Source organism: Ictalurus punctatus, chromosome 15 (assembly GCF_001660625.3).
Source record: "Ictalurus punctatus breed USDA103 chromosome 15, Coco_2.0, whole genome shotgun sequence".
Classification (NCBI taxonomy): domain Eukaryota; kingdom Metazoa; phylum Chordata; class Actinopteri; order Siluriformes; family Ictaluridae; genus Ictalurus; species Ictalurus punctatus.
In genome coordinates, this window is record NC_030430.2 from 15,200,887 (window position 1) to 15,222,726 (window position 21,840).

At 40.0% G+C, this 21,840-nt stretch overlaps 2 protein-coding genes across 9 annotated transcripts in view; one reads left to right on the forward strand and one right to left on the reverse strand.

Moving 5' to 3' along the window:
- The first annotated feature begins 5,156 nt into the window (after window positions 1-5,156).
- On the forward strand, window positions 5,157-6,551 carry LOC108275622 (amphoterin-induced protein 3). The gene has a single exon (XM_017486527.3). It carries the CDS (start codon window positions 5,157-5,159, stop codon window positions 6,549-6,551), a length of 1,395 nt encoding a protein of 464 aa, XP_017342016.1.
- Window positions 6,552-11,168: 4,617 nt separating this feature from the next.
- tasorb (transcription activation suppressor b) overlaps window positions 11,169-21,840 on the reverse strand; it is a 13,883-nt gene continuing 3,211 nt past the window's right edge. Inside the window, exons 5-23 of one of the 8 annotated variants that reach the window (XM_053686164.1) lie at window positions 21,729-21,820; window positions 21,498-21,632; window positions 21,266-21,381; window positions 20,985-21,016; window positions 20,723-20,828; window positions 20,428-20,531; window positions 20,130-20,233; window positions 19,704-19,776; window positions 19,528-19,602; window positions 18,748-19,431; window positions 17,654-17,985; window positions 16,877-17,000; window positions 15,521-16,386; window positions 15,303-15,422; window positions 15,015-15,174; window positions 14,574-14,673; window positions 14,115-14,293; window positions 13,473-13,607; window positions 11,169-13,034 (exon numbers count right to left, since the gene is read on the reverse strand). In XM_053686164.1, coding sequence (XP_053542139.1) covers window positions 11,590-13,034; window positions 13,473-13,607; window positions 14,115-14,293; window positions 14,574-14,673; window positions 15,015-15,174; window positions 15,303-15,422; window positions 15,521-16,386; window positions 16,877-17,000; window positions 17,654-17,985; window positions 18,748-19,431; window positions 19,528-19,602; window positions 19,704-19,776; window positions 20,130-20,233; window positions 20,428-20,531; window positions 20,723-20,828; window positions 20,985-21,016; window positions 21,266-21,381; window positions 21,498-21,632; window positions 21,729-21,820 — 4,982 coding nt within the window. In that variant the 3' untranslated portion in view covers window positions 11,169-11,589. The other 7 variants (XM_017487564.3, XM_017487563.3, XM_053686163.1 and 4 more) reach the window with 7 other exon arrangements.

The following is a 21,840-nucleotide window of genomic DNA, read 5'->3' on the forward strand; positions in this document are numbered from 1 at the left end:
CGTTCACCCCACTTAAAATGCTTTGTGATAGTGGTTTCCACACTAGACTATGAGGTCCCATCAGTACTCTGAAAGAACTATAGATGATAAATTGCTCCTCTGCTGACAAGATTAACCAAACCCTGACCCCCTTCATCTCTTGGCAGGAAAAGAACAATTTGAGGTGTCCAGTGCAAATTGGCCCAGAAAAAATTAACCCACTCTCCTTGAAGCTTTGGTAAAAGTCCAACAGGCGGCTCTAGACAGGCAAGTTTATGCCATAGAGAGGATCCCACCAGATTATTGATTATAAGTGTACAACCTTTATAAGACGGTTGTGGAAGTAGCCATTTCCACTTTTGTAAATGTCCTTTGATTTTTTTTCAATCATATAATCATTATTACCTAAATAAATAAATAAATAAATAAATAAATTCCAAGGTATTTTAATCCACCTTTCTTCCAGTTTAAACCTCCAGGTAAATTGGGAGGTCCTCTATTCCAATCACCTATTAAAAGGGCCTCACTTTTTTCCCCAGTTGACAAAATTTTATCCCATGATGCTGAGTTAGACTATCACAACTCCTAACACCTTGAGAACTATCTTTAACAAAAAAACTACTCTTTTCCAGCAAGTAACACACAAAAAAAATCATTTAAAAAAAACACACAAAAAAGTTAGAAAGAAAACCTACTCAGACTCACCACATGCTCCATTCACTCAATAAATTCTCGCACATGCGCAATGAGAGAGTGAGATTTAGAGAGAGAGGGAGAGAGTGAGAGAGAGAAAGATGGTGTAATGAAAACACTGCAAGGAATTGTTGTATTGTATTGCGAAAATACAATTATGTTGGAGTACAAGGTGAACTACATGTCTCAGGTGAAACACATTACATTTTGTATTATTTCGGTCATAGGTCATTTCTACTGCCATACAGATAGAGGTGGAAACATTGAAAAGAATACAGAACTGGTTTTGGGCCTCAATTTCTATCTAAGAAATGTTTTTGGTATGCATGGTTTATGGCAGGGGTTCCCAAACACTTTGCAGCCAGGAATCCATTACTATAGATTTATTTCCAATATTTAAATTAGAGATGCACCGATGTATCGGCCGATAACCGGTATCGGCCGATTAGGGCAATTTCCACGCTATCTGCCATTGGCTGTGAGTTTAAAAACATCCGATGATCAGGGCCGATTATATCCAGTCAATCAACAGAGGGTGGATAAACACATCAATTTCATGCTGTGTGTAAAAAAAAGATGTCTCTTTTGTGGAATGATGATAAAACTGCAGTTTGTAAGCTCTGTAATCTCTGCACCGCTAAAGTTTTACACCGGACGCTGCAGCAGTGAAGCGGGAGTTTCGGCGTGGAGTCAATTTTTTATTTTTTTTTGCCATGCTGCTCACAGTGAATTAAAGCGCCAGTACACCGCTGAAAGATTTAAATGAAGATGAGTAGAAAAAAGGATTTATTGCACAGAAAAAATATATTTGTAGCGGAGTATAGCTCATATCTATATAGTTCATGTCTATATAGTTCATAATGTTCATTTTTAAAATGTTTATATTATATATTACCAGTTTGATGTTCACTGATGAAGTAGAAATGCTTTTGTTTGTGGTGAGTAAATGTGAGACTAACAGGAGGATTTTTAGAATTCAGTCAATTAATTCTGTTAATATGAATTAATAACATTCAATAAGTTAAGAAATCTTACTTTAATCTTCAGAATTTAGTTCATGTGTTAATGTTAATTAGAGCAATGTGTTTTCTGTTTATGAGACCAGTTATTGTGAAACAACTTGTTGAAATGGAGATAATAAAGTTTTTATTTGTATTTCTTTCAGAATTGTGGAATTAATTATTAATTTAAAAGAAGGCATAAAAGGCGGAATTATCAGTATCGGCCGATATCACTCTGAATAATCGGATATCGTATCGGCTGAGAAATTTAGTATAGGTGCATCTCTAATTTAAATGTGCATAATAATATTCTGTCTAGCCATAGACACAGTTTTAGACAACTGTAAAGATGGCAGAATCTCTCCAGCAAAATATTCTCATAAAAAAAAACCACTCTCAGAGTCCCAGTGTTTTGATGCCAAAAAGGGGGACTTTATTAACAAGGTAACAAAGTTAAGTTAGTCTATGGAATAATTACCAGACTCAATTTCTGAACGCTCTTTTACACAGTTTCAAAACACTTATCTCTTCAGGTGGGGCTCTCCATGAATTTTTCTAAACCAAAACACATGGTCTCTTACTCTTTTTTAATGGTTATGCAAGAGTAGCCAGTTTGTTTAAATATATAATCACAATTGTTTATATTTAAGTCTCAACCACAATAACAGTAATAGTAGATCAACGTGTTCTTTTATTAACACACAAGTACTTTTTCATAGCTTATAAATTGATTACACATAATTGGATTATATTTTGATTAATGAAAAGATTCCATATCAACTGTCTTGAAGGTTCTTGTAAACAATCCTTCTCACTGTAAGATGTTGAATTTTCAAGTTGTTTGGAGATGGCCTTATAACCCTTCCCAGATTGGTGAGTAGTAGCAATTGCTTCTCTGAGATCATGGCTGATGTCTTTTCTTCTTGGCCTTATGTAGAAACACACTTGAGTGCTCCAGAACACCAAATTGCCAAAAGTTTTGCCTTTATAGAGATAGTCACACTTCCTGATCATTAACTAATCTTGTTAGTTTAGTAACATTAGTAACACCTGGCTGCTAATTACTTTCTTAATGACTATGGAAGTAGGAAGTGTGTACTTATATTTTCCCAGCTGGTATCAGAATGTTGGTTTAAAACCATGAGAAATAATTCTATGTTAATTCTCATTTAAATAGAACAACTCTGGAAACTAAAACATGCTACAGTTTTTTTTTGTTGTTGTTGTTTTTTTGTTGTTGGGAAAAGCAGTGTAATCTAACAATTAATGGGTTCATTAAGCATAATATAATTCACAAATAATTACATCATGGTCCTTGATGATTTTCTTTTATTCTTAGCATCGCTTTTGGATGAACTATTCATTAAGACATTTGTGGCAACTGCAAGAGTGATGAACCGATCAACCACTCATTAACTTCTCAACTGGTCCATGAATGGGCCATTAAAGCCTTTTATTTTTTTATTCTTTAGTATTCTTCTGGTATTATCCACCATTAAACTATTATTTTATTCAAAGACATCTATCTTTATAAATCTTTTCTCCCTTTCCATCCAAAGGCATGAATGCATTCTGTAAAAGGCTAAAGGTTGCATGATTCGAATTCATTTTATTTTGATTTAGTCAAGATTTAAATATCAAATATTTCACTATACAACAAGTTCATCCTATCACCATCTATGATTTCAGTAACAATCTATTATTCTCTTTCATGTTAATAGTGACACATTGATTTCTTTCTCCAACATATGGTCGTCATGAGTGCCGGAAACCGTCTGCTCTCACCAAACAGTGATGACCACTAGATGGCAGACGTCACTAAATAAAGTCTTCATATCAACCACCAATAAATAAGTAGGTTTAAAAAATATGTAACTGCAATACAGATAAAGATGTTCAGGCATTTTATGTAAACCATGTATACATGCACACCACAACATAAGGTCTGAGTAATTAGTTTTTTGTTCGTAAAGGACTACACCAACACTTTTCAACCTAATTTCCATCTATTGCATCTGTATTGTATGTACAATTACTGCAGGCAGGAATTTTGACACATTTCCTTGTACTGTTTACTGACTGCCTCAACAAATGCCCTTTATTTAGACTTTCATTATTTCAGGGTTTTACAGGAATTAATTATTTCCTTCCTGTTCCACAAATGTCCCCAAAACTTGATTCCTTTGATTTAAAAATAATAATAATAAAAAATTGCCAGGATAAACATCTCTTGCACTTTAATTCTGTCTAAATCAATTAAATTATCCTGATAGGTGTGTCAGATTACAATATGACTTTGACTTTTCAAACTGTTTTGCCAAATAGCAACCACGATTAATTAATGAACATTTATTCAATGTATTACATCCAAAAGTGAAATAAACAATGAACTGCAAAAAGATACAAAGAGACAACGATATAAAAATGGCCATCATAATCAAAACCAGCATTACAATTTAATTTCCCTGTTTATTATTTTACAAATGTTGTGACCTCTGAATGACTACTGAATGCAAAATGTAATTCAGATTAATTTTTTTTTAAATTTTGTACCAATAGCCACCTACCAGTGCAAGTCTCAAAAATAATATTCAGAGCATCTCTGGCTCTCTGGAGGTGTTATGCTGTGCCAGTGGCGCATGATAAAATTCAATCAATGCAATACTGATGTGCTGTGACAGCAATAAGAACCTCAGGCTAGCATGACCAACACTCCAAACATCTGCCAACTACTCAGGAACAGGAGGAAATGGGTGGCAGTTGATGCTGAAAATTCAATGTATGTTATACAGACACATTTCTCCTCATCATGTACCAAAGCTGTCAGGATAGTTTAGGGAAAAAAAACAAAGATGATCTATGAAACCTCAGGAAACGGTTCTTCAGGAGAAAGAAGCAGTGAGGGAAAGGGTGAAAGTGTGTAGACTGTAAGTGAAATGGATGTGAAGATATAAAGAGGATGCCAGAAGGGATTAAAGCAAATACACACACATGCACACACAGAGAGAGAGAGAGAGAGAGAGAGAGAGAGAGAGAGAGAGAGAGAGAGAGAGAGATTATTTGGATTCAGCAGGAGGGAGACAAAGCTGGGTTCAGAGATTAGTACATGTTTTACTGCTCTGTGTATTAATTTAGAAGATGGATATGTGTCTCATATGGAACACAAGCTGAAGAGGACTACTCTGTGGACAGTGACTGATTTGGATTAGAATAATCTTTAACTCTTTTTTTTTTTTAAGTATTAATAAGAAATGAACAGTGGAGCAACCAAAACGTCACTGTTTGATCCTCACTTTGACTGTATTTTGTGAGTACTGCTAAGTATATATTATTCTGGTCTAAAAGTGCATATTACATATTGTATTATGCATATTGGGATTGCCATTTGGAAATATCGCAATCTGGGACATACATAGATTTTAAAAAATTTTGTTCATCCAAGATTCTAGATTCTCTATTGTATTATTGGTCCGTGGAAGCAGAATGACCTCTACAGCTTGGTTAGTTCTGACTGCTTTCTGGTTCCACTTGTCTGATGCTAACTGTCCTCCAGGGTGCCTGTGTACCTCGGACATTGTAAACTGTGGTTCTGTGGGTATGGAGAGATTTCCTTCTATATTACCCCCCACCACTTCCATCCTGGACCTCAGCCATAATAGGCTCAAATGGCTGGCACCAGGCACCTTCCATGGACTGGCCAGGCTGAATTTTCTGTGCATGTCTCATAACCAAATCTCTCTGCTCAGCCCCGCAGCCTTCCACAACACCAGCACTCTACACCACCTTGACCTCTCATCCAACAGACTGCAGATGGTGGGGAGACACCCTTTCCAAGACCTGCTGGGGTTGGAAGAATTACTACTCTACAACAACCGCATCACGCATGTGGAGAGCAATGCTCTAATGGGACTGAGCAACCTCAAGAAGGTTTACCTGAGCCTCAACCAGATTACAGACTTCCCCTTTTTCTCCTTCCGTAATCACAGCCATCCTAAGCTGGTCACTCTGGACCTCTCCTCTAACCGCATATCACGACTACCTCTGGACGATATTGTTCTGTTGCCTTTGACTGTACAGAGAGGCTTGTTCATCCATAATAACAGCTTGGAATGCGACTGTTCCACATATCGCATGTTTTGGCACTGGGAGAAGGAGGGTTATGAAGCTGTGAGAGATTTTAAGGATGAATATTCATGCCGGATGTTTGGAGAACCACTCATCTCCATCAACTTCCTCAACAGCCCTTGCATTTTTGAAAACTGTACTACTGAAAAGACGATTTCTTTAATCTCCCCCAAGGCTGACATGATAGTCTATGAGGGGGATCAAGTCAGACTAGATTGTACTGGTACACTCAGTAATGTGGTTCTCTCTTACTCTTGGGTTATTCCTCACCAACATAACATGACTTATTTGATTCAGAATGGTACTCTGCGGCTGAACAAAGATGGTAGTCTGGAGATCCTATCTGTCCAGCTGAGGGACTCTGGAATCTACCGCTGCCTAACTGTGGACACGGTCAGGATGATTAACGAAACCCGTGAGGTGAACCTAACTGTAGGTCCTCAGCGTTTGCGAACAGAGCCTTTCAGCACAGGATACACCACCCTGCTGAGTTGCACCATCACTCTCTCGCTCATACTCGTGTATCTTTATTTAACCCCTTGTCGCTGTGGCTGCTGCAGAGCCCCACCGACCTCACCAACAATCTCTAACTTTGGGGAGGACCACCAGTCTCTGGCATTCATATTTGGGGTTTCCCCAACTGCAAGCCAGAAGGTGATGGATAAGTCCAACCCTGATAAGCATTTGGTGTTCCTTGAGCCGCTCGTGGAAGAAACAAATGGGCACCTTGCAACAGATTTGAAAGCTGACTAAAAGAATGTGAGGATCATATGCATCACATAGCTACAAGCACAGCATTTTTCAGGTTTTGTGTATGTTCTTGGAAAGGTCTGATAATCTTACAATTAGGTATGCAAATGTTGGAAAACTAAAATGTTTTTTGTTTTAGACTGCATTTCTATATCCCTATAAAACAGTTCAGAATGAGCGCTGATAAACAGCTATGACTGTTGAATGTGTCTATGAATGCAGAAAAGGACACTTTAAATATTACTACTTTCTGTTATTCCTCTAGCTTATTCCCTGGTATGAATTTCCATTACAAACATCCATGTTTCTATGAAAGTGTCAAACTGTGTGAAGCAGAGGGATATATATTGCTTAAGGTTTTGATGAAATAGTCTTTGACTGGCACATGGCAGTGTAGGAGTGAATATATGGCAAACAAAATAACCACTAGGGATAATCCTCTTAATCGTATGCTTTGAACATTTTGGCACCAATATAGTATGATTGTATGGAATCACACCAGCACAGGTCCCTAACTGGGGACAGGCATGGGATGATGTGTTGTTATCTTGTCATTTAATGGTGAATCAGATGAGAACCTTAAAGCAAAACTCTTCATAACCATGCTTGTGAACAAATCAGACAAGCACATGAAAATGAATCTAAAACCCGTCTTGTCTCATATTAACTAAATTTTCCGATGACCTAATGTACTCAGATATCATTTAATATCTTAAATGAATCTTTAAAAGATTCTGAAGTTCAGTAACTATGTATTCTAGAGAGCCTGCTCAGACTCTTCTGCCTATTTTTCCAATAAACTGGAGGATAAAAATCAGCCAATTGCACTGACACAACCGTGCTGACTGATCTTTGCAATAACATAGCCAACTGCTGTTTTATAACGTGAATATGCTATAGCATGGGATTAAATTATTCCTGTCCCTCCTACACCACAAGTGACAATATGCACAAAACACAAACTGAAAGAGAAGCCTACACACACACACACACACACACACACACACACACACACACACCATCAATAAAGATAAAGCACTTTAGATTCTCTGTTAAAGTCCGATTAGTCATGTCTCATTTATTCCTATAGCTTTAGTTATGCCCCTTGACAACATTGTTTGAGTACCTTTGTTATTAGAGTTTGTAGGTTTGATTTAATTAGTTTTGTTTAGGTCAGTCAAGTGTTTAGCATCATTTGCTGCTGGCTTATGTTGTGATTTGTCACCATGGAATCAATGTCTTTGAAGCTGATATTTGGCAAGCATGCAGAGACAAAGCTGTACTTAGTTACATAACAGTCTTGCTCATAGACCCCTTCCCACACACACACTTCATGCATTGCATTGCAGGGATGAACAGATTATCTGAGCAGAGACACGAACAGGTCAGGATTTATCGGATTACTCCCAGGAGAAAGTGGGTGTTTGACCATTTTCAAGTTTTGCTTTATGCTCTTTCTATTCTCTCAAATGTCACAAAATGAAAGTGCAGATAAAAGTGAGCTGGGCATCTACTCGTATGTAAATCATGCAAATACAGGTGAGAAGTTTCATAGTAGCAAAAGCCGGTTTTACACTGTGAGCTTTCGGCATTCTTTCACAATTAACCGTTGCTACACTGGATAATACAAATAAAACCTTGGCCAAATTCTGTAACCAACTGTGAGAGTGTTTTCCATATCAGATTATGCAATGAAGATATTATTGAAATATACTTGCAATTAAAGAAAAACTATTACCTTCTGCTTAGTGTTAATTCTACATCTAGAGAAAACATTTAAAATTCTGCATACATGGATTTTTGAACTATTAGTAACTGAATAAAAGAGGAGATTGAAAGGCATTTTCTCTGCGGTCACGATTCAACAAACCGCTCCTTTTAAATTCCACATTTTGCTTAAGTATTGCTATTGGCAGTACTGTATGTGTAGTTGTTCCATGAGTTGCATGTCATCCTATGTTGCTCTTCTATTGGTTACATTTGTCTCAATTTGCATACACCATCCTGCAGGGAATGTAGTTCTTGTGAAAGGATTTTTAAAGTGTCATGCAGGAATTGTGCAGGTATTACAAAATCCCACAGGTTTCAGCCCAGATGTACATAAAATATTCTGCCAGGAGTGTAATATGTCCTGTAGTAATTCTTAAAACCTGCACAAATAATTAAAAGTTCATGAAAGAGTCCCGCAAGCCATTGCATGGCTTTAAGCAGTTATTTAGCATACATGATTATTTACTGTGTCCACACTGAGAAATACAGCCTAATGCAATATAGTAGAAAAGATCTGATATGATGTACAGTACTATATTTGCTGAACAAATGTATTTGCTGAACAAATGTCCCATCGTGCACAACTAATAAGAATTTGTCTGCTGTACCTCTTCTGTCTCTGTCTCAAAATGTTAGACCTTACTGTTACTGTGCAGTAAATTAAAGTGAAAAATACACACATCTCAAACGATACTGCTTGATCCAATGTGTATGCTTGATGTCATTTAACTTAAGTACAAAACAGATATTTGAATTAAACAAATCCCTCCACATCCCTCCAAAACACATCCCCTAGTAGTGCGCGTTCTGAGGCCCTCTGGAGGCTGTATGCCCTTCAATTCATATGCCAAGGTTATAGCTTCCACAAGCCAATGAGAAAGGCATTGCTTAGAAATGAAGAGCTGACCACTCCCTCCTGAAAAGGGAGGGCACTCATCCTGAAGGGCACGCACAGAACACAGAGGATTCAACCTCCGATCCTCCGCAGGAGGTGGGTGAAAAACGGAAAACTCAATCACCTCACAGGTGAATGCTGGGAAGCATTTAGGCATAAAGGCAGGGTAGTGCCTAAGAACAACCTTATCTCCACTGAGAGAGAATTTAGTGCACGAGGAATGAACAGTGTGCGTATGTAAATCACTGACATGTTTGGCTGAAGCCAGGACCAGGGTCTTCAAGGACAGAAGTTTAGGGGAAATGTCTCCCAGGGGCTCAAAAGGTTGTTCAGACAGAGCCTCCAGCACCATGGAGAGGTCCCACTCGGGAATGGCTCTTCTAGTGACTGGAATGGTGTGGCAAGCGCCATTCTTGATACATAGAGTTACTGCAAGCAAGGGATATGAAACCAAATATTAAGTGTTGTTTACTTTAATTTAATTTGACTATCTGTGCCTAAACTTTTGCTCACCTAAATATTGGGTGGTCTGTCACCAAAGGTGGTGTGTTCTAAGTTGTTTAACACATCAGGAATATATCAGGAAACAAAAGCTGAGATTCTGATCTATCGTCTCATTCATTCTTTTTTTCCAACCCAAATGCCTTCAGTGTATAGTAAAAACAAATTAATTCAGCCTGCTGTTTGAATACTTTCAGAGGGAACTGTATGGCTGGAGTGAAAAACAGAATCAGAAGCACAGATTTACACTATATGGGCAAAACTTTGTAGACATCAGACCATCACACCTATAGGTGGGCCTTCCTCAAACTTCTGCCACAAAATTGGAAGCACACAACTATCTAGAATGTCTTTGTATGCATTAAGAATTCTTTCATTGGAACCAAGAGGCTCAAATGTGTTCCAGTATGAAAATGCCTATGCACAAAGTAAGGTAGATAAAGGCAGGGTTTGCCAAGGTTGGAGTGGGTGGCCTGCACAGAGCCATGACCGCAACCCTACTGAACACCGTCGAGATGAATTGGATCGCTGACTGCATTCCAGGCCTGTTCGCCCAACATCAACGTCTGACCTCACTTAAGCTCTTGTGGCTGAATGAGCACAAATCCCCAGAGTCACTGTTCAAAATCTAGAGGAAAGCCTTTCCAGAATAGTGGAGACTGTTATAGTAGGGGGACCAGCACTGTGTTATTGCCTATGGTTTTGGAATGGGCACAGGTGTGTGATAGGCAGGTGTCCACATACATTTGGCCATACAGTGTAAGTGCATAGTGGGATTATATTGGTGGCATCTTCATAGAAGCAAGATGTTTCCTGCTGTGTTTTAACATTAGTTCAGGTTGCGCTATGTGCTTTTAGTAGCCACATGCTGTCTATCAGACCATGCCAGTCCTATTGAGAAGTCCCTGAAGATCTAAATGACAGCTATTGAAACTTTTTTTCAAATAACTTCTCCAGTGCATAGCTCTTTGAGTTTTCCAGATGAGCGCTTAAGTACAACAACGAATAAAATGTGTAATGCTGCTCTGAATCACTCTCATGCAGACATGAACTTTTCTTTTCTTCAAAAAACTAGTGCTGATTACTCATTCATTTGCAAACACGTAGATTTAGTTGAACACATACAAGAGGCAATATATTGATAAAATGAAGACACAAACTGTCTCCCCACTTAAGAGAAATTTATAAAACAGAGCAGTTATATTCCAAACCTACAAAAGTGTAAGATTAAAAAATACATCCAAATAAAACAAAATCATCTCTGCATGGTGAAACTTAATTCCAATTCTGCCACATTCCTCCAAACCGAGAGGAAAAGCTGCCCTCTTTTGGTCAGACAGCAGAAGTGTGCGGGATTCAACAGCCTCAATACGATATCTGTAAACAAACAATGCTTTGAAATGTATTAACATAAATATAAATAAAAGAATCTCAGGGTAATATACTCAACACAATATGTTTGATACAACCTTGTTTAATAGAACATTTGTACAACCAAGAATGTAAAAAAACAAAACAAAACAAAACAAAAGCAGCTAAAATGAAGAGTGATTCACTTTTTTCTTTTTAAAAAAATATTGTCTGCGTTTGCCCCTTGTTCACAAACCATTTTGAAAATTATAACACAAAAAAAAACATTGAAAGGCAATTACATTTCTTGGCGATATAAATATAGTGGTCTGAACAAGGTTTCAAACAACTCATTAAAGAAGAGCATTTTTGAGTTACACAATCCTGGTCGCAGTCTGATTTGTTGATCTAATGGTACAAAACCAATTCTTTCTCTTTTTTTCCTTAAATTTAAATGTGCTCTTCATGTTGACTATATACATTCTGTATGGCAGTAGTCTGTAAGTACTGACTGCTCCCAACCTTTTAGTAAGTGTAGTCTGAGTAGTAATCCTTTGGAGGACCATAGCCCCGGTTACAGTGCGTTCCTCCCCACATTGACCCTCTGCCCGGTCTGGACCTCATGGGCATGGGGGGCATTCCTCTACCTCTGAAGCCTCCACGTCTGATGTCCATAAGCCCTGGAATGGGCCCTCGGGGGCCAAACATGCGGTTCCCACTGTGTGGGATCGGCCCGTGTGGCCCTCCTCGGCATGCAGGACGCATCGTGACTCCAGGCCGGGGTAGGAGCCCTCTGGGGTTGCAAGGCATGCCCCCTCCAGACATGCCTCGGACATGTGTCATGCCTCGGGCATGTGTCATGCCACCTCTGTGGCTCTCTGTGCAAGAGTCTACTGATGTCCTACTCCCCTGACTGCAGGGCATTACACTGCCCGATGTGTTGCTTTTCTCAGTCCCTCCATCCTGGTACTGTAATGAGGAAGGCGGTGTGCCAGACGTACTTCCATCAACTTTATTATTAAGAGTCAAACCCTCGCCAGGCCCTATGCATAATCCTTCAGTTGATGCTGCACCTTCATTCTTCCCAAAAGGTGCTGTGTTCCCCCCCGAAGCATAGCTATTCTGTGCCCTTGTTGGAGGTGCCCAGTTATACATGGGTGGCACAGGGGGTGTGGGTATGGGCCCAGGGAATACAGGACCATCTGGGTAGCTGGGCATAGTGCAAGGTATAGAGGAGGAAGAAGAGGAAGCGAGGACAGGAGGTTCCATGGCTTTAGTCTGTGTATCTTGAGAGCCAGGCAAAAATGGCTGACTGTCATCAAGAGACTGAGTTTGAGCCTGAGGCAAGGGTTGAGAGCAGGACAGCCCATCCGGAACTATGTCCTCCCTGCAGGAGGTTTGGGACAGGCCCGGGGGAGCAGTGTTAGCAGGTGGGTTCACACAAGAAGAGTTGGGGTTAGCCTGATTAGCAGTTTGGGACAGGGGGACAGTGCTGGCAGGGGTTACACTCATGCTGCTCACTTGGCTGTACTCCTGTCCTTGCAAAGTTGAGCATGCAGGTGAAGAATAGGTAGAGCTCATGTGATAGCCTGGAGAACCGGAATAGGGGCTCCACTGTGCTGAGTTGGGGTACAAGTAGCTCTGGTGGGGGTTCACACCAAAACCAACCAAGTTGTCCTCCCCCCCAGGCATGGATGTTCCAGCCTGCTTAGTAGCTTTATACTGTGAGATGGCCGCCTTGAGAACATTGTAATCCACAGAACAAGAGGACAGAGGGACTGTTTTATGTGGGTCAGAGAGAGGGGGCAGAATGTCCTCGCTCACAGGTTGAAGAGGTAGAGTGGCCTGCTTCTCCACTGCCCTGTCCTCCGCTTGCATGGTTGCATCCTCATCCGAGTCTAGGGACATGTCCTCCTCATCCATGCACGAATCTGGCTCTGCTGGAGATGAAAGACAATGATAGCAACTTACTTTCAAGAAAAAAGAAGAAAAAAAAAGAAAGAAAGAAAAAAAGCACAAACACACACACACACACATCACATAAACTGTTAAATTCTGGAATATTGATATTATAAATTAGGCCAATTGTAGGCTTGAAGAAAGATAAATAAAAATGTGAAGTAGGGTTGTGTAATTAACTGGATTTTAACATAACTGTGAATTCAATATGTGGCAAAATAGCTGTGATTTAGCCATTACTGCGCAACTCTAATCTGAAGTGTGAATGTTGGAGGGGGTTCCAGAGAAAAGGTGATACGCTGGAGGTACAAAAGAAAGAAAAGGAGAACAATGGAATAAATCAAAACAAAGCAAGTTAGATCTGCTTTCAGAAAATAATAAAGCAATTAAAATATTCATTGTGGGATTAAATGCTTCCTTAACCACAAAGTACACACCGTGGCGGTTACCTGGAGCCGGAACAATGGGCAGTGAGTCTTCAGCTTGAGTCCTGCATATCAGGCTCTCGAAGTCTCTCATGATGTCATTCAAGCTAGTTGTGATGATCCCATTACTAGAGAACTTGGTCACATCAAAGGACTTATCTGTTAAAAAAAAGAAAAAAAAAGAAAGAAAAGGGAAGATGCATCATGCTCTAACTCCTTTGACAGCATTAATAAGTAAAACTAAATAGAGGGATAAACAGGCATGGGGTAATTAAACAGGATTAAAGACTATTAGTCGCTCCAGGATTTTGCGATCGCAGATTAATGCAAAATCAAAGAAACACTGCAATTTTAGCAATTTTTCAAAATTACTGCAGATTTTCCACAGACTTGGTCCAAGACGCGTCATGTGACGTCATCACAACATGCAGCCAAAGCCACCTTCAATGCACGTGCGTTGATTATAAGTACAGCTAAAAGGTCTCATTTACCAGCAAAAGACCATGCAAAACTATGTTGTGCAACTGCAATTTCACCAATTCACCTTTTTTTGCACTGCCAATTTCGAAAAAAGTCGTAGCAAAATCAAGCATTTTTGGCCGTAGCAATCACAAAATACCTCAGCGAAATCCTGTACGGACTGAGTCTATTGCTGTTTGAGTGTACCTGTGAGGAAGATGACGTGTCTGAGCTGTGTGTGCTGAGCCTGTAACTTCACCAAACAGTCCAGATCTGGAGCTTGTCTTGATGGAGCATCACACTCGTGGTAAGGCAAGAATTCCACCAGGTGCTTCTTTTGATAAGTTGTCAGCAGATTTAACAGATCCAGAGCGCCGCTGTTTGACCTGTAAGAGCAGAGGAAGAGCATTAGTCTGAGACGGACAGCACTGGCAAAGAGAACTTGTCAGCTTCAAACAGGAATCAGCATCTACACAAATGACAGGCTACTCTCAGTGTTATTTGGTCTTATACACTGAATGTCCCGTTTGAAACGAGGCCTAATAAAACAAGCATGCTGCTCAAATCAAAAAATCATTTCATTCATAGATATATAATGATGGTATATATTAAACCACCTTCTAAAAGAATGGTGGTGTAGTAATGGTGTTACTCTGCTGTGCTAACCTGCTGAGCTCTTTCAGCTTCTTCTGAGTCTTACAGTGCACCTTCCACTTCCATGGCATGCTCTGCTCCTCCAAGAACTTTAAGAATGCCTGAAGCCTCTCTGCAACACCAACATATGACATTAAGCCACAGGCCAGAAACTGACATTTGAAAGGTTAATGTAGATGTGTGACTATCGAAGTTTTAACACTTTAAATTAAAATGTTTAGACAGAAGCACATTCTTTCTGAACCAAAGAACAAGTGTCAGCCACACAGGTCTGCATACATTGATAGTGGCAGAATTTTAACTAACCTATAGTCAGTTAACAGCCCTTATTTAGATTAAATTTGAACAGAGGAGGCAGAAAGCTTCAATTCACCCTCATAAATAAAATACTTTGACCCTTTCCAACCCACTGAAAGCCTTGATGGTTCTCTTAATTCAGTGTCAAGTACATACCTAAAGTGATGAAGTCTGGGTTCAGGATGAGCTCATCTGATACGATTAAGCCTCCAGACATAAAAAGCTCGTTGTAAGTGCGATTTTTCACATCGTCTAGATTGTCCACACCAGCAAAATACACTGTCGACAACTTCTTTAATGACACCAAGGCTGGAATCTAAAAGAGCATTCAGAAAGGTTTAGAAACACATGCTTCCTGAACATTTAAAAAGACGTAATGGGTGCTCAGTGAATTTGTAAATGGGTGTGTGTGAAATCTCTCTATATATCTAAAATAAGACAAACCTTGTGAACATGAGAAGCTATGTCTTCATTCTGAATGATGACCATAAACTTCTGCTGACAGTTGTTTTCCAGGTATTTCAAAGGATTGCACTCAATGTTGCCAAGGTTTTCTAAGTAACCCTGTGATGAATTGAGACGGTCACATACAAGACATATAGTTGAAACAACAGCAAACTAAAAATAAAATGTCAGAGTACAATTAGAGTTAAGACTCCTACCTTAATCTCAGTGCAGAGCTCATTTTCCTCTTCATCACCTCGCTGAATGTAAAACCTAACTGCATTCATTTGCATGATCTCTACTAGTGTGCACAGCACATCTGGTTTGAGCTGGCCAATCACGTCACTTCCTGGTGCACCTGACTGGGCTGGTTCAGGGGGCACCTCGGGTATCAGCGGGAGACCAGCACTTACTGTGGGCATGCATGTGGGACTGTCTGCAACATTTGGAACCTTTGTATCGGTCTTTTTCCCGGGGTGAGATTTTCTGGTAGGGGAGGGCTGTTTCTTGGGGGCAGCAGGAGGTGGAATAGGAATAGGAGTAGGTGTCGGCGTCGGGGCTGATGCAGGTGTTTGTGGCTTGCTGGCTGCCTTGGGTAAGGACTCCTGCGGTTTAGCCTTCGAAGCTGACTGTTTGGAGGGAAGGACAGCAGCAGGAGTAACAGTAGGAGGTGTAGTAGGTGCAGCAGAAAGAGGAGCAACAGGCAGAGGAGGAGGAGCAAGAGCAGGTTCAACTACATCATTTGGAGCAACAGGGTACAGAGGAGGTGCAGCAGTTGAGCTAATCATGTGGTTCATCTTTTCGCACAGCATGCTGATGTAACCCTGTACCGGCAGAGGTGAGATGTATTTCGAGACATATGGCGAGAAGGTGGACTCCAACACGCTGGGCACAGCCTCATGCCAAGGCAGTGCAGGCTGGGAAACGTAAAATATTTGCTCCCTTTCCATTAGCTCCTGGACGCCTGTGCAGAGACACTGAAACTCCTGGTCCAGGATGGAGTCTAGCGTTTGCCCCTCTGCTGGTACTGATCTGTCCTTCACTGATATACCTGATGTCCCTGCCTCACTCTCTGTAACCGGGACTGTGAGCAGAAAAAAAAACAGGTTAATTAAAGCCAAAAAAAATATATAAAAGATCCTGTAAGTTGGCACACTTGAATATCAAAGGCTTTCAAGAAAAGAAACTGGACTACAAATAAATAAATAAATAAATTCCTTCATTCATTAAAAAAAAAACAACAACCACCACTACCACCTTGACCTTGGCTGTGACAGAAGTGAGAAATTACTGACACCAGTTATGAAGGTAAATCCCCTGCATTATCACAACCACATCTTACAGATGTGCAAATTATCAGTCTAATTAATCACAACACGTTCCACAAATAAAAGAAAAATAATTTCCATCAGTAACATAACACTGCATATGTGTAGTACAAAAAAGATCACTTCAAACTCACAGGATAACAGCAACTCGTTTTACAGACATAATTTAATGCGCAAATAAATGTTATTCCAATCAGAATAGAAATATGCAACAAACTTGGACTACAAAATAAGGGTAAGTCATACCTGCAGGGATTGTTCTCCGCTCTAAGCGGTTATGACTAGCTTCAGCAGGGAGCGGCACCTGTTGCTCGAAGCTGGAGGACGGACTGCACAAGTCCATACTGCCAATACTGCACGCCGTTTGATCCTACACAACACAAAAGCAACACAAAAACAGTCAGTCAATCTATTTCAGTGCTGGTTCACTAAAAATTTTTTAAAAATCTCCACACATACTCATTATGTGTACATAATGTTTAAACTCTGCATATAGAGGCACGTGCTGATTGTTGACTATAAGATTCAATTCAATTCAATTAAATTTTATTTGTATAGCGCTTTTTACAATAGACATTGTCTCAAAGCAGCTTTACAGAAATATCAACACGGTATACAGATATTAAAGGTGTGAATTTATCCCAACTGAGCAAGCCACTGAGTGGCGACGGTGGCAAGGAAAAACTCCCTAAGATGTTTTAAGAGGAAGAAACCTTGAGAGGAACCCGACTCAGAAGGGAACCCATCCTCATCTGGGTAAAAGGTAAGATACATTACAATATATCATCAGTCATTTATTTATTAATATTTAAACGCTTTAGCCTGGTCGGGATTGCGGGAGTGACAGCTATTTTAGGCGGCTCACTGATTAACATAAGACATCTATTTAAAAAGCATAATAGTTTATTTATCTATACTGAGATGTTAAAAAGAGAGAATGTGACTAAGCAAATGAGATGTAATTGAGGAATGTCTTCAGAACACCTATAATGATATAACTGGAATGCAGAATAAATCCCAAACCTCCAAGTAATCCAGTGAGACCTGCTCGTCCTCTGTGTGTCCGGCTTGCAGGTTTTGCTCATAAGGGGTGGTGGGTTCAGCTGGCTCGCATGGCTGCTCGGGTACTAGGCTCTCCTGGACTTGTGTGGGCAGCAGAAGATGCGTCGTGGTGGCAGAAGCAGAAGTAGCAGAGCTTTGAGACACCTTCTTCAGAGCATTGATAAAGATCTTAAGCAGAGTCTGTGTGTCCTGGATGGGTGTGTTGTGGCTAACTTGCTCACGCAGGTCCGTGTCACACACCCCCATGTTGTCCATCACCGCCGACAGAGACATGGATGTTTCACCCTGAGGAACTGCAAGATGCAGGAGAAAGAAAGAACACACATTTTTAAATTCACAGTGTATCTAGGACAAGCAGGTGCTCCACAAGCTGTGCATCTTGCCACTTTTGATCTGTAGCTCCACCCCTATGTGCTTCAGGCCTTCATGCATCACACGGGCTAACACATATGTATACATTAAAAACAGATCTTTAACTCTGAAGCTGAAAATTAAAATGGTTGTGTAAGTAATTTCTAAAATCCAGCATTAGGTTACAGTCCATGTGGTTAGAATATTCAGATTTGGCCTACATACATGTTTAGGGAGGATTAAATTAAGAATAAAATGGTTTCTTGTATAAAAAGGAGTTTTAAAAAAAGCTACATGGACTTACACACACACACACACACACACACACACACATACACGCAGTGCCCTCCACTAATATTGGCACCCTTGATAAATGTGAGCAAAGAAGCCTGTGAAAAATTGTCTTTATTGTTCAACCTTTTGATCCTTCACAAAAATATATTTGAGGAATATTCCCACTGATATTTACCAAGGGTGCCAATAAGAAACATTAGTGGAGAACACGGTGTGTGTAATTTTATATTATATATATATATATATATATATATATATATATATATATATATATATATATATATAAAAAAATATATATATATATATATATATATACACACACACACACACACACACTGTTTTTGTAAGTGTGAGAAGATCTGCGTCTCAAAGCACAGACAGCCACTCTGTGTCAAGCTATGGAATCTCACCTCTCCCTAGCTCTCCATTGCTCACGACCTCAGTCTTTAGGTACTTGCTGGCTCCGGCGGAGATGTCATCCTCAGGCCTCCGCTTCTGCCCAGAGGGCTCCCAGTCTTCGCTGCGCTCCCGAACGCCTCCATCCTCCTTGCCTAGTCCCCGTTTATGCAGTTGGATCAGTTTCAGCAGCTTCTCCATCTTCTCTTTGTCATACTCGCCCTGCGGCTTCTGAGCGCCACCACCACCATTAGATTGCGTCAGTCCAGTCCTGGTGCTTCCCGAGCCACTCCAGTCAGACACAGGACTGTATTCGTCAACCATAGCAGGACCACTGTCCTCCACGTCCTGCTGCAGGCATGTTATGGCCAGTTGGAACTTTGCAGGTGCATAGACATAAGTATTCAGCACTGAGTCCAGGCTCTTGGGTCGTGGTGGTGGGAATGGCCCAGGTCGTTCGTCCAAGCTCGACCTGTACTCGGGTAAAGAGAAGAGCCGTCCTGAGCCCTGTTCCCTCAAACTCAGATAGTCCATAGCCTGGTGTTTCACTGCACTCGCCAGATCTTTGGGTGGATTAGAGCGCAGTTTGTAGAAAGAATAGTGCAAGGCAGGAGCAAGGGTCTCTAGGTGCTCAGTGTTTTGGTCTTTGGGCTCTAATGGAACCAGAGAGTCCACGTGTAGGCCAGTGTGCTTGGACACTTTGGAAGGGATACAAGAGAACATAAAAACAGTCAATAGTAAGAAGGGGCAACGAAATACAAAACCAATTCTAAATGATGGAGGCTCATACTTACTTAACCTGCCTGTGATTCTTGATTCTTGAAAAACAAAAAGTGCTTGTAATCCTCTATCGCTTCTCCCTCGCTTCTCTACATTTCAGAAAAGGTAAAGGAGAATGCCATTGTATGGTGTAAAACAACAACAACAACAACAACAGGTGTGTGGATAGAAAGATGCACCAGGAGTGTACCTTTAGAACTGTGCATGTGAGATGATGACAGAAGGAGAAGAAAGCCTTTTTCTGCCAGTGGCTTCACGAGAACCTGGAAAAAAACCCACATAAAATAAGAATCTATAAAGTCAACCACGAAGCTTGAGGTTTTATTTTTCACCAGTAGAGACATTTTGACAAACTACAATGAAGGAAAATTTGGAAGGAAGAAAAGATAAGCGAGCAAGGAAGTTCCTCTGTCTATTTGCATCCAGCTATGATATAAAAGCATGTGTACTTGTTAGAAGTTTTAGAAGCACTAGAACAAACTTGTTGTAAATGATACGTTGGCACATTCTTTGGAATAACCATTTACACAAAAGTAAGTACACCCTTACTTTAAAAAAAAAAAAATCCAAAAACAAACAAACACCAAAAAAAAAAAAAAAAAAAAACACAACTCACCATTTTTTCCTTCTCCAATTTGTGTAGCAGGCCAGACAGGCAGTTTCCCTGCTTGGTCTTAGACATGACATCGAACAGGCTGCAGTACATCCCACATTTCATCGCTGCCATTGAAAACAACAATAAATAATAGAAGTCATTACATAACAATAACACAACCACACACACACACACATTGCATCAGAACATCAGAAGCTTGAAATGCTGTCCCTCAAAACAAATTATTAAGATTGTAAAAACGACAGCTATCAGCACTTTGCTTTTCTTTTCCTCATAACAGTTATATGATTATTTTTACCCTCTTGTGTTCCATTATACGCATCCCAGGAAAGCAGTGTAGAGGGAATTTTCCTCTTCACTTGATCAAGGTGCATTGCCATACTTATGTCAATTTTGTCAGGGCTAAAATGGAGGCAAAAAAGTTACTTATTCAGTAAAATATCACTTAGGAAGACAAGGTGGATTTAAATATCTGACAGAGAAATCAGCATCATCTAAGTGAATTGTATAATGTAACGTCATTAGCTGCACTTAAGTGTCTCCATTTACAAAAAAACAACAACAACCAAATAATAAAAATTAGGGCCACTTACAGTTTGAGGGGCAGAAAGGGGAGATTGGGTGACCGGATGCACACATGATATAGCTCTTCTCCTCTGTTCACTAATGAGCCACTCCACACTGTATACCTGCGCCATCCTGCTAAACAAAAGATTCCAGTCAGCACGTCTAACACACTTAACATAAAGAATAAGGAAGTTTAACAGGGTCATATTTAAATTTTCTTGAAAGCAAGAAAAATCTACTATTAATACTGCAAATCACAGGCAGACAGTCCAGATGGAAGCAGCTTACCTCTATGTCCTTCATACACACCACTGCTTAATCTACAAAAGATGAGAAGAAAAATAGTTTAAACTGTATACGAGATCCTTGCAGTTCGTCAACACCAATTGAATAAGCAGCCTCAATTAATTAAACATGCTAGAGCTGCAACTATTATTATATAATCGACTAAATAACAATTTTAACATTGAATAGCTCATAATATCTAATCCTAGTGAAGGAGAAATGACCTGGAAATTGCAATCCCACTGATTCTTGCGTATTAATACAACACAGAAGAGGTCCTGTACCTGCGAGCAGCTGTGGCTGACTCCTTGCCTTTGTACTGAAAGGACACCACAGCATAGGGACAGACGTGTCTGGGTCGTGACCTCAGCTCCTCAAACGCAAACTCATAAAAGTATTGCTGCAAATGACATGGGGAAAAAAAACAATACCACTAAGCCCAGCTATAACATGTAGCAATAATTCAGGCAAATGCTGATTTATTATATAGTAATAGAAATAACCAATGCACGATACCTGAGTGAGCTCAAAAGCCCTATATGACAACAACGAAGTGACTTTGCTGGCGTTTTTGTGCACGTGGCAATCAAACTTAGGTGTAGGTTCCAGATTACTCTTGGGCATATTTTCAAATATGCTCTTTAATCTACCCTGCAGATCAAAAAAATAGGCCACAGACCATTTGAAAACAAAATAATATATACACATTACATTTCAGGTTTGTAATATAAATCAAAGAAATATTACCTTCATGACTTTAAATATGATTATGTCCCCAGAAGCACCTGCTTCGAACGGATTCATTTGCAACAAATCTGAATATTTTGAAAGGTAAACTCCTGAAAGAGAGAGGATAAGA

What these genes read in the sequence shown, in the direction of transcription:
- LOC108275622 (XM_017486527.3), top strand. Translation starts at nt 5,157, where the DNA reads ATGACCTCTACAGCTTGGTTAGTTCTGACTGCTTTCTGGTTCCACTTG.